Source organism: Apium graveolens, chromosome 4 (genome assembly GCF_009905375.1).
Source record: "Apium graveolens cultivar Ventura chromosome 4, ASM990537v1, whole genome shotgun sequence".
NCBI classification, from domain to species: Eukaryota; Viridiplantae; Streptophyta; class Magnoliopsida; order Apiales; family Apiaceae; genus Apium; species Apium graveolens.
Window position 1 is genome coordinate 102035828 of NC_133650.1, and position 13496 is coordinate 102049323.

The window sequence follows — 13496 nt, forward strand, 5'->3', positions numbered from 1 at the left end:
TGGGCAACTGGGCATTGGATCTATAATGTCACAAGTGTGTTTAATCACTTTACAATTTACACAATATTCAATTTAAATACAACTTTGAGCAGTTTTTTCCTAAACAATAATTTTGCTCAAGGAATCAATTCTGACATATACAAGAGGCTCCCCATTCTACTTACTACAACGCACTTCAATAGGTTCGCCTAGCTACTTTAAATTTATATAGTGCAACTGAACTACAGATACACAAGTGCCAACAATTGGATGATATCAATTTGCATTTTACCAGCAACTTCAGTCAGTCACCAAAGTCATCATCTTCATAAATGCAGTCACCGCCATCAAGCATATGTTCCCTGTAGGCATGTAGATAGTTGGCATGACTTTTTGTATTAGACATTCACGCAACATACATGCATACATGTGTCAGGTTGGGGAAATTGTAAATAAAAAGTGCACACAGACACTGAAAGTAATCAGATGTTTACTAGAAAACTGCCATTATTGTACAATACGATCTAGATAAAAGACTAGTCAAAATGCAAAAGAGGGCTTAAGCAGTTCCCAAGTGGTTGTACATAGAAAGATACAGCAACCATGGGTTATTGAGGGCCTTCTAATCCTCAGTGCTCACTATTGGTCTTGTTGTTAGGAACAAGTAACAAACCTAATATATACTCTTTATAAACAAGGAAAACACCTTTTAAATGGAACACAATAATACCAAAGTACCTAATTTTGGTGCTTGCCTTAACTTTTGACTAGTCTATGGTCAACTTTATCCTATTTTGACCGCAAATCACACTTAGTATATAATTAAAAAAATTTCAAAACTTGTATCAATAGAAAATATATATAATCCTCTTTAAAATGCATATTTAAATTTTTTTAAAATAATATATAAATTTGTCTTAAATTTCGGTCAAAATTTAATCATTTTGACTACATAATAGTCAAAACAGGGCACATAGGATGAGATGGAGGGAGTATTTATATAAGTCAGCTTATTTTAATTTCATAATAGTTCAAATCTCTATAACTATGTAATCATACAAGATTTTTTTGTAATGTAGCTTCGATAATTTTCACTTGGGTTCAATTTGCTATGACTACATATAAATAAATTTTATTTATTTTTTATACACTCATTTAACAAACTTAATAGTATTTGATATTACTAATTTAATCTGAGTATGTGCTTCGCACGGGTTACCAACTAGTGCAATATAATAATAAGAATGATTCAAAATGGCCTGGTACGATTACAGTTTGAGAAAATAATTGCATCAGGAAAACAGAATCAGACCTTAATCTTTCACAAAGACGTGCCAAAGCATCAGATCCAGTTCTTGATGCCACGTCCACTATCTGTGAAGCATTCGATAAAGTCACACCTTCTGCAAGCCTAAATTCACACAACTCCTTTAAGGAACATGCATCAGTCAAAACTGCTGAATGACCACCACCAGCTGCTAGTTTCCGGATTTCCCCAACACACCTAAATCACTATGTTCCCTTTAGAATGCTAAAACTATAGAAATTAAAGATCAAGTATAGTGGGAACGCTTGTTTTCCATACCAATCAACTGGTGACGGATACCAAGAATATGTACATTTCTCATTAGCAGCTTGGCCATAACTGTTGTAACCCCAACCATGAATTTTTCCATCTCTAGTAGAAATAAGTGTGTGAGAATGTCCACATGCTACATGTTCCACTCCGGATGGAATAGCCAATACAGGTATGTTGCGGAGTAGAGTTGGAGAATCATTAGCGACACATGAAAATAATCCATTTTGAGGGCCAAGGCCTAGTTGGCCAGCCCGACTACTACCCCAAACGTAGAGAGCACCTTTCCAACTCAAAGCACAGGTATGTACACCACCACATGCAATAGTGTTTATAAATATTCCATCAAGTGCAACCACACGCCTTGGCAGTAACTCTTTGTCCCCGGACTGAAGAGAACAATGCCCAAGCTGACCCATATTTCCTAGACCCCATGTATAACTGTCAAAACAAATATCATTGTTGTGATTTGTGAGTGTATAACATATGAGAATGACACATGATTCAGTACAGGAAAGCGCAAAAGACAATTAATTAATTGATCAAGAACCAACAACAGAAATAAATGATAGAGGGTGTGGGAGCATGGGAGCTCAGTATTTCTTACTACACTACGAGTATGGGCTTCTGAGCTATGTTACCCAGGCTGGGTATGGGTTTCGGACACGGGTACAGATCCAACCAAATGTCAGATACTTAATTTTCAAAAATTTAGGACTCATGGATATGAATCAGAAATCGGACACGGATCCGGGAATATGGCATATAATTTTAACATAATTGAAAGTTTGAAAATATACATATCTTCTATATATTCTACATTTATAAAGACAGTGTCTTCTACCAAGAAAAGACACATACTTTAAATGTCAGATCCGTCACATAAATCAAAAGGATAACAATGAAATAGTCATCCATGGACATTACTATCGAAAAACAAGCTGTTTTGAGGGCCTTGTAAATCATTTTTGAACTATGATTGCTTCAAGGTGAATTGTCCAGGTTCATATATAAAAGATCCTCACAGATCCCATACCCACAAGCACGTCATCCCCGGTCGATACAGGTGTGAGGGTGAAACTGAAGAGTCCCAGTAGTGGAGCTTCCAAAGACTTTACATAATGAAGCACTGCCACTTCATGTGTATAAATTCCCAGAAGTAAGTGGGATGCACAAGTATATATCAATAAAAAAAATTAGGACACACAACACATGCTAGGAAAATATGGCTAATAATCGAGGACCCCTATATTTTTTTGCATATGCGTGTGGCAGGAAAGAACATGGGCAAACTAAACAATCAATTCCTTCCCATTTTTTCACTAATAACTACTCCAATTTCCAAAACTTCATCCAATTTCACTAGTGTCATACAAATAAAGCACATATCTCAGTCTTAATACAGAACCTAATCTCCAGATAAAAGATCCTCTGGAACACTTACACTTCGCCTTTATCAGATATAGCTGCAGTGTGATACTCGCCGCATGACACTTGGGAAATCTTCACAAGCTCAGGGGCTTCATCAAGGAATTTTGCATATGCCTTTATAACACGAGCCCCTTGAAGGCCTTCGCAAGTAATACCTCTGCCAAGCTGACCAAATTCATTATAGCCTGCTTTTCCAGAACAGTGATGAAATTTTAATCATCAATACATGGGCCATCACTAATGTGTGACACTAAGTTCCTTCTCGAATATGAATGACTTCTGTGATGTTTAACTTAAAAGTTATGAGTAAATGCAATACACATGTCCATATATATATATCTACTATATGCGTTTATGATGAGAATATGATAAAACAAGTGATCAACTATGAGGATAAAGGTTTTTCTTTAAGACAGTTGAATATAAGATATACGAAACGGCAACATTACCCCAAGCCTGTAGTAGGCCATCCTCAGATAAAGCCACGGCATGAACAGCCCCGCAAGATACTTGACGGATCACCTATAGAAAATCAATATTTGTCAGTAATGTGGCTTCATGTTATAGATTTTAAGTAAAAGATACAGCATAAGAGTTAAATTGTAACAAACCCTAAAGAATTTCAATTTTACTTCCCCTTAATTTATGACAACATTTGCAATTCATAGTGGAACCCACCAACACTTACAAAACAAGATGACAACAAGAATGTACAAATCACAACAGCCTAACAAAGTAGGCTGAGTAGTAAGTTTGCAAATTAGATGGTTATTTAGACACATAGAAGAAAAAGATGATTTTTTTGTTTACAGGGGGGCGCAGAGAGCACAAAGTACATATTAAATCAAGTGCTTTGTATTCCTGACCTGTGATACAAACCACAACAACAAAAAACTTTTCATACCAAATATCAATAGATTTTTATTTGCAACGAGTGAAATTCAACACAAGTTGCTGTTTGTTGTTATTTTGATTATCATTAGAAGTCCAGCTACCCAACAATGTTTTAAAATTATAAAGGAAATATTCTGATAAATTATAAGTAGAGGAATGCTTGATACCGTGTCTGGAGTAAATGCTCCCCAATATATACGTGGATAATTAGAACCCTGTAGAGAAGGAATAATGACAGTGTAAACAACAAACCTGGTGTGCCAAAAATCAATAAGAATCATCATGAAGTAAGCTTATAACATGTATAACCTGATTTTGCCCCCAAACCCAAAGTCGTCTAGTTGAAATGGTCCCATCGTTATCCCTGGGCTCTGCAATAGCAGCAGTACAATGTGCGCCACATGATACAGATTTTACAAATTCAGTCCGCAAATGTTTCACCTTCTTAGGGTGCTTTCTGCGGTTCTCGGTTCCGTCCCCCAACTGACCAAAGTCATTTCCTCCTGTTTAGAACCATGATTATATATCATAATGTGGACACCAACTAGAAATCAAAATTTTCATTGTTTTGCACATAACAATCAAATATCTATTAAACCACAAACCCCGCAAGATGATCTCCATTATTCTCGTTATATAGACACGTCGACATAAAAGCTTAAAGTTTTAATGGTTACATATGTTTAACACCAATTGACAATGTCAAGCAATATCTTTTACCCTTTTACCGTGGCACACGGAAAATGGAATTTTATCAAAACAATAAACAGAACTGGAGTAGAATTTGCAGATAACGTAATATGGAAATTAACAATAATTGCCACCTGCTAGCTTGTGTTGATAATTGATCCAACTAAAGTACTAAACATACCAACCACTCAAAATGCAAGAACAGAAGTAAAAACACCTATAGAAGGGAATGGTTATACAAGCAGCAACCGCTCAAGTAGCAAAAATACATAAAAGGGCAAACTACCAATCTACAAACATTACCATTAAAAACTAAATACATTTCTAAAATGTTGTATACAAGAGCTATCGAAAGAAGACTAACCCCAAGTATAAAGAGAGCCATCGGAAGCCACAGCGGCGGTATGCTCTCGACCACAAGAAACATCAAGCCATCTAGAATGAACACCAGAAGGACACCCAAAAAGCTTGGGAGGCAGTTGCTTAGGAATCCTCAAATTCCTTTCTTTACCATTACGCCCTGTTTGGCCAGATTGGTTATATCCCCAAACATAAATTGCACTCTTTGTTGGATGAATTACAGGTCTTGATTCTCCAAATATTTCATCAACACCCATTTTTTTATAAATATAATTCAATTATATATTTTCACCCCTATCAATCAAATATCAAGAACAATACAAATTTAACATCAATTAGTGATCAGAATCAAGAAAGATGATCATAATGAGGTTCTTAATAAGAAAGGTACAAACTTTAATTAGTTACTTAATTAGAACCAACAAGATTGTTAATGATGATGATTAAAAAAGTGTAAAGAAATTATCTTTAAATGTTGAAAAAGAAAGGTATGTATGTACCTGTGATTGTTTGAAGAGGAAATGAGAACAAGGGCTTGATTTCCGGGGACAATTTTTGTGGAGTAAAGATACTTACATTACAACGTGTCTAAATCAAATTTCATGGATTGCCCAGAACTTTCTAGATTATCAAACTAGCCCAGGCTATTTTCTTTTTTTCTTTTTTTTTTATTGATGGTTCAAAAAAATACATCACTTTTAAATTGGTTCTAATATAATTACAAGTTTATAGTTCCAAATTAATATTCCCTACTGTTCAATGTATAAGGTGCTTAGTTGTTTCCACACATTTTCATAAATTTCAAATATATAATAGATTAATATTTCTCGTACTTTTTTTTATATAAACTACTAATTTTTTATGCCTTTCAACTTATGCGCCCGTTTGAAATTCTTTTAAACTAAATAACTTAAAATGAATAAGTGATTTATAAGTGATAGATAGACGAATGATTATAATTTATATAAGTGTTTTAATAATTTTACTTATAAATGATTTTTTTACTTAAATAAATTAAAATAATAATTTTTAAATATATTTATTTTAATTCCTGAATTTTAAATTAGAAAATATAATTAAAAACATGTATTTTAAAACTAAAGTTAATAAAAAAAACAAAATATCAAAATAAGTTAAAAAAATATATGTCAACATTCTATTTATCAGTTTATAAATATAAATATAAATTGAACTTGTAAGTTAGCCGATCAACTCACTGTGAATTATGAGAGATTATTATTTACTACTACATTTATATTTAACGATATAATTATTTAAATACTTTTTTAATACTTTGGACTTTTTTTTTGTAATGGGATCTTGGATACTTAAACAACACTTTTGATAACTATCTTTTACACATATCTTTAAGGATTTTGTGTGACAATACAGAGTTCAGGCGATGATTTAAGAAAACAATGACATTTATAATTCAAAGTAGGTAGATATACTACTGTTCCTTTGTTAAATTGTTTTATACGGGGGAAAACTAAGCAAATTGTTACTATTCCTTGGCTACAGTGCGGAAGAAATATAGCGGATGGCAATATATACAAGTGATTGTGCAAAGCTGAAAAATGAAAACAATGCAGGAAGTCATTTTACACAACCGGGCAATGCCCTTCTTAAGTTCACTCTTGCTTGAACACAATTTTCCCTCCTAGCATGAAACCGAACAAGACCAAATTACTTTTGGTGTATTTACTTTTCTTTGCATATATTTTATGAAAGAAGTCACTTAACAGTTACAAGGTATTCACAAGAACTTTACAAATTTGTGATCAGCTTCTTCACCATTTACAACGGTTGGTTTCATCCACGACTGGATCTATCTTTGAAGTATCAAGTCGTCTCATCGAATGCCATCACCTGAACAATTAAAGCCAGATAGAAGTCATTTCCAAATTTGACAATGAGACTTACTGCTACAACCCATTGTGCAAAATAATGAAGCGCAGATCACATAATTGCTTCATCATGGACAACTTTATTTCTCTCACATAAGCGTTCAATCCAGACACCATATGAAGCTCGTGCATTATTAATGCAACCAGAAAGTGGCACCCCTAAATAAAAAGTACTCTTTTCTACTAAGAAAAAATCATGCTACACCTGTAGTTTAATTGTTAACCAGACCCATAACCTGGCCCTAAACCTAAAATTGCACTTTGTTTAAAAAATTATAACTTGCACCCGAAGGTAACATGCTCCAAAAGAAAGGTGCAATGTATTTAGTCAAGGTAAGTAAGGTACAGACTGTCAATGGTGATTGAGTAGTTAATCACAATGCTGTCTTAAACAAATTAATGTGGATTGTACTTTTGGTCTTATATAACGTCCAGACTTGAAGGGAAATGTTAAGAGTACGAAGCATCGCACATTAAATAGGTCCAACCTTTGCATGTTGCAGTTTGGCATAAGCAGCCAGACACCAATGTAAATTCGTCTTTACCAGTCAAGGTTATTATCTAATTATCCTTCAAAACTACAGAGCCTTGTCAATGGATATCCAACAATGCATCATTGAGATTGGGTTGACCTTTATAAAATGCACAAGTACTATTTAATATTGTTCAACTTAAGAGTTCTAAGAAAAAGAAAACACACAAAGTGTCTTTTCACTTTCATCCTGTTGGTTCTATATTGTTGCATGACTTGCATCTATAAGACTATCACCCTGATTAAGTTTTGAAGACTGAAAAGTTCTTGGGCCAAAAAGTTGTGAAATTGTATTCTAATAATGATAAGACAAACTAAAACAAAAAAGATTACAAGATATCTAGGAATACGATCGTGTAAAGGTCGGTTCTAAGATCTTGAAAGGAAGGGATAATTAATTCTAAGGCCCCTGAACTATAGGCACTTTTTTTCTAGGTCCCTGAACTATAAATATAAATTTATAAGTAAATCAACTTTTGATTTTTTCTCATCAGAGTCCTGTTAAAATCAGATTGAAACATTCTTAAAGGTCCGAAGAATCAAAGACAATTTTGAAGATGATTCCAGTTTCCAAACTTAAAGCTTGAGTAACCAAATCGCTCGTTTTTCAATACTCTATCCATCAACATCGTCAACATCACTGACAAATTAATCGAATCAAAGCCATAATTCCATTCAAAGATTGAAAGTTTCCCAAACTGAATTTTGATGGTGTAGATGGGTAGAGGATTGAAAAATAAGCGTATTGGTTACTTAAGCTTCGAATTTGGACATCGGAATCACCTTCAAAGTTGCCTTCGATTCTCTGGAACTTTAAAAATGTTCTTAAGAGATTTGCCACATCACTGAAAAACTAACGGCGTTACTCGGATTTTAACAGAAGGCCCGCGATAGGAAAAAATCAAAAGTTGAATTACTTGTGAATTTACATTTATCGTTCATGGACCTAGAAAAAAAAGTGCCTATAGTTTAGGGACTTTATAATTAATTTTCCCTTAAAAAAAAGGCATGCATCGATATCATTTGAAACAGCAACCCCGGAAAGGAGAACTTTTGAAACTCATAAAAAAAAGAAGAAGATAACAATCCAAAGCATAAGGAATTAAGAGTTGAAGAATAATCTATTCCACATGATAAACAAACACTAAATACTTGAAATATGTATTATTACCTTGCCACAAACTGGGCAGTTCTCGCTTCTCTCCATCCACTCATAAATGCAGCCAAGGTGGAAATGGTGAGAGCATTTTGTAACAATCTTGGGGTCTTCAGAATTATACTCTGGACAGAAAAGTGAAGATGTTAAAACTATCATACTTATAATTGGAAAATATATCATAGTGAAATATGTCAACACTAATATAATTGCAAAATAAATTAAGAAAATTTATTACACCAAATATGGGGACATCTACTTACTCGTATACTTTTGAATAACAAATTCAAATTAAAAAATTGCATAATGTTGAGTCAAACTTTTGGGTTAATAACTAGCAAAAAGAAACTTTTGAGTTAGCTTCAGACACAAGCCCTCAATAAGGTTCCTTCATCAATGCAAATTGTCAACATTATGGTCGAGTTCTGCAGTTTGGCATCAAATATTTGAGCATGTATATCCTTCGTTTAATGCAATGGAAAGGGCAATTCAGAAAAAAGGAAATGCACAATAGAACTGAATTATCAATATATTATACAATGGAGTACAAGGAAGCCTTCGTGAGGGTAACAAGGACTAACACATCCTAGCACAATATACCATTTCTATTTGTTGTTGGAGTTGTTCTTATTATTATTGAAGTTCATACCCATTAGATAAATAAGTGCTCAAGACAAGATCGCCAATTCTAACTTAATGCATTATATCACCTGCTTCCATTGAGAAGTAAACAGACTAAAGAAGTGGCAAAATGAATCCACCACATTGAGCATAAAGAATTCTAAGATACCTTTGTCTACATGCATGGTTATAGGAAACAAAATATGGATCTGCCGAAACATCTTAGAATCTAATACCACGCCTCTGAAAGAATATGTGCAAGAAATGTCTGCTATATCCATAACTCATTGTAGACAAATGTTAGCACAAATACAAGTGGTAAAACACTTATTTTAATATTTGAGCGAATAGCAGTATTACGAATATAAAAAATGACCTACACTGACATGAATGAAGGGCTTCAGTGTTGCACTTTACCTTCAAGACATGTGGGGCAAACATCTTCATCTTCTGAAGAAGAAGAATAAATGTGTGCATATCCAGTTGCCGATTTCCCTGTTGAGAGCTTAATTTTAGACTTGCAATCTGGTTCTTTTGATCCATCTTCACGTGTAGACTCATTCCATTTGCTGGAAACAATTAAAGGTTCTGAATCTGCATCAGTATCACTTCTTATTGAATCAGGTTCATCTTGTGAGTGACAAGAGCCTTTCTCCCGTCTCGAGACTAATCCATCCCGCTGGGAGCGGAAGTACCTTGTGTCAGCATCATAAGGCAATGGCCTTGGAGGCGAACGGTACATATTAGAAAGAGAGTTGTCAGATGAAGTTGGACTAAAAGATGATGTCCCCTGAATGGCTAAAGGGTTGTTTTGTTCTTCTCTTCGAAATAATGATGTGTACTGCACATATAAAAAAAGCTTATGGATCAATGTGCTTTTAACTTGATAAATTATAAACCAAATTCCGTTTCAAGTTCTATTCATGTTTTAATAAGCATAAATTGAAAACATTAGAAGTTACTTTCCTCCATCATGACAAACAGATCATCGGTGTGTACACAGACAAACTTTTACGCAATGTCAAAATAAGTAAGTATCCTCAAGTAGAAGCTATGAAAAAATGAAATGCCCACATTCCTGCCGAATACTTACAACACCTCATCAGTCATCACTTTAATTTATTCATTTTTTAGTTCAAGTGAAAGTTGTGGAGGGGGGAAACACTGAAAATCTATAAGGTCTTTCTGTTTCTGGACTGCTGACGAGTGAGCTTGGAACATTTGTAAGTCGTTTGAAGCTTTATACATCTGTTGCACACTTGCACTAAATAAACAAAGTTGCATTACAAGGTGATAAGGTATACATTTCAAATAAACAAACTTCTCAGATCCATTAAGCCTCCAAACACCAAAAAAGGCTTCAAAGCGCTTGAAAAATTTACCAGGAAAAACTTGTTATAACCAAAATGACAGAATATCAAAATATAAAGGCAAAAGAACATAATTTGAACTTCCAAAATACACACTGCCTGAGATGCCTAATTATATACTCAACTAATTGCTTCAGGGAGACGTGGGGCTTCTGTGCAGAATTCTCATACAACTCTCTTTTAGCACCAAAGAAAGTCCACCATTAACTGTTAAGTATATATCCAAGTCCTCGGTAACTTGTTTTTCAATTACATCAAGGCTCAAGCTGATAACAAGATTTACTTGTTATAACTGTTTACTTTGACCCAAAAAAGAAGCATATACTGATGTGTCGTAAATTCTGTTTTGTTTGGCCCCCCAGGTCAATACCTAACACAATCCTTTTATTCCAAATTTGTTTAATTTAATATAAACCATGAGGAAAACCTAAACTGCTATTGGATATAACTTTCACTAAAACAAAGCTAGAGGTCCCAAATTGTATTTATCTCCGATATATTAAACAATCTAACCTGACTATCACAGTGAGTGTCGAATAGCAACAATGATTTCCAGTCATCAATAAACCACATTCATAAGGCATTGCCTATAAACTAATCAGCTGTCATGTACCCAAAGATAGAAATTATGTAATGGCCATAGGCCTTAAAATTGGTTTAAAGTAAGAGCTAATACGAGGAGTACACATATCAATTTCTTAAGCTGTCACAGAAAACAAAATAGAAAACTCAACAATATAACAATAATCAATGATTAAGATAAGACATACCACACACATGAACTGATGCACAAAGCAACGAACGCATAAGCAGTTCCTATAAACCGAAGTGCGTAGGTTAGAAAACTCTTCTGGTTCGTCGCACATACAGCAACAAACAGCCCCCATGTTGTCAATCCAATCAGTAAATCAATTTTAGGAATCCACTAAGTCTCTCCAATCTCACTGACAAAACCGGAATGCAGAAAGCATATAAATTAGCCAAATGACTTTGGCAGCACAAGATACCCGTAGATTACAGGGATAATGAGAGAGGCGTCTGGGACAAAAGGACTTCAAAGGTATCTCCACGAACCAGTACCCTCTCCCCCTCTCCTTCCGGCGTGTCTCAGACACAAAGATGAAAACTTTATTGTATCAATCCTGAATAAATCAATAAATAATTAATCATCAGCCGGAAATACCATATAAAACATCAAGATAAGTTTCCACCTTACATAAAGACAATCAAAAACCCATCCATCGTGCCTAAAAAGGAACCATGTCATATAAACTACACAGATACCCTTTGATTCTCTAATTAAACATATTACACTCAACAAATACAATTACCATACCTATACGTGTGATCACTAATCACAAACTTAAAACAAAGATATACACATAACAAATACAAATATCCAAATTGACAATGAATAAAATTAACAGCTCAAGTAATAAAGTAACCTAAAAGAACTGATCTTTTTCACTAATTCCTTGAGAATCAGGCAAAGAATCAACAATAAAGAAGAAAGAAATTGAACCTTTAAACTGATCAAGAAACACTGTAAATCAAAATACAATACAATTGGGAATTTGAAGAGAATGATGGTGATGATGATAAAATAGCATGTAATTCTAGTTAAGGAGGAGTCTGCAAGTATAGGGGACTGACCTAAAGAGAACACTAGAAAACCCAAGTCAGATGATGCTTTGAAATCTCCGGAACGAACGAGGTGTGTTGTTGTCTTTTTTGTTAGCAAAGGTTGAAATTGACTAGACACCTTCTTCTCTCTCTCATAAAAGTCACTCACTGAACACCTGTATTGCTCGACAAAATAACTCATTCCCTTCTTTATTTATTGTCCTCAACTTTATCTCTTATAATTACGTCATTATTCTTTTTGAGGGATATTATAACGTCATTATTCATTATACCCACTATTTATTTTTTAATGTGTGTATTTTGCTTATTTACAAATCAAAAATGGTTGAAATCAACCGACTTTCGATTAGGAGATTGAATTTACAGGTTTCTAATTAAGTGAACTTATTTGGTGAAGAGATTTTGAATTTTAATTAAATAAATATAAATCAAACCAGATCAAACATATTTGCTATCACTCGTTTAGAGCGAGGTCCGAGAAGTGTAAGATATGCGCAGTCATGATCTATCCTCGAAGTATGGCAAATTATTTTCGTGAATACCCCAAGTTTAGTAAATATACATAAATACCTTTTGTCTGTGACTTTATTCACACGGGACTTATCTCGAATTGAATACATTATCACGATCGAAAACCACTTATTTTATGGGTAATAAAAACCAGTGACGATATCAATGGACGCCGGCAACAGAAAAAGTTATGATCGAACCCTTTGATAATCACGAGACTCGGCCTCTAAGATTCTAATATGTCGTCTACAAGCAGTCATGTCTAATGTTATATCACATGCGAGATTTAAAGCCATCATCTCCAAACTCAACTGGCATTACCACATCATACGCAGTCTACCTCTTTTCCTCTTCCCCTAATCGAAATATTGTCAACCCTTCGAATCGAGGATGAATTACATCGTCAAATTATATGCGCATACCAACGTAAACGTCCCTCTCTTAGTTTCTTAAAAATAGACTCAATATCTAGAACTCTTCTGAAATCCTCATTTGCTATATGATCAGACATGGCACATCCATAAATTCACCGCAATATACGCATTTTCACCATTTCTAACCTACGCTCTCGAGCCTTTCTCAATGTGTTAGCTATTGAGTACAACACATAGGGAGCTGAATGTGTTTTCTGGATTTTTTTAGTCTTTTTAAAGTTTGGATATTGTGTGAACAAAGCAGTTCTACAGCATATATATTAATAACTTATGATCGTTTTTCACAAGAAGACATACCAGAGCTTAAGGAGAAGGCGTAAGAAGACCGTATAACACAAATCAACCAAGGCGAGAGGATCTAGTTTATTCTTGCGATTCTTTGTTTTAAGTTG

At 34.3% G+C, this 13496-nt stretch overlaps 2 protein-coding genes across 3 annotated transcripts; both read right to left on the minus strand.

The window, feature by feature from the left end:
• Nucleotides 1–19: 19 nt before the first annotated feature.
• LOC141718615 (ultraviolet-B receptor UVR8) lies at nucleotides 20–5565 on the minus strand. Its single transcript, XM_074520994.1, has 9 exons — nucleotides 5431–5565; nucleotides 4935–5224; nucleotides 4190–4383; nucleotides 4048–4095; nucleotides 3436–3508; nucleotides 3000–3171; nucleotides 1565–1996; nucleotides 1292–1483; nucleotides 20–341 (listed from the first exon to the last, which is right to left on the minus strand). The coding sequence occupies exons 2-9, from the start codon at nucleotides 5185–5187 to the stop codon at nucleotides 284–286; spliced, it is 1422 nt and encodes a 473-aa protein (XP_074377095.1). The 5' UTR covers nucleotides 5188–5224; nucleotides 5431–5565; the 3' UTR covers nucleotides 20–283.
• Nucleotides 5566–6469: 904 nt separating this feature from the next.
• LOC141718619 (E3 ubiquitin-protein ligase At3g02290) lies at nucleotides 6470–12325 on the minus strand. 2 transcript variants are annotated; one of them, XM_074520997.1, is made up of 5 exons: nucleotides 12170–12325; nucleotides 11287–11658; nucleotides 9564–9987; nucleotides 8541–8650; nucleotides 6470–6799 (listed from the first exon to the last, which is right to left on the minus strand). In XM_074520997.1, exons 2-5 carry the CDS (start codon nucleotides 11401–11403, stop codon nucleotides 6773–6775), a joined length of 678 nt encoding a protein of 225 aa, XP_074377098.1. In that variant the 5' UTR covers nucleotides 11404–11658; nucleotides 12170–12325; the 3' UTR covers nucleotides 6470–6772. The 2 variants fall into 2 exon arrangements, with proteins under 2 accessions (XP_074377098.1, XP_074377099.1); XM_074520998.1 differs by lacking the exon at nucleotides 12170–12325 and adding an exon at nucleotides 12039–12167.
• Nucleotides 12326–13496: the final 1171 nt, after the last annotated feature.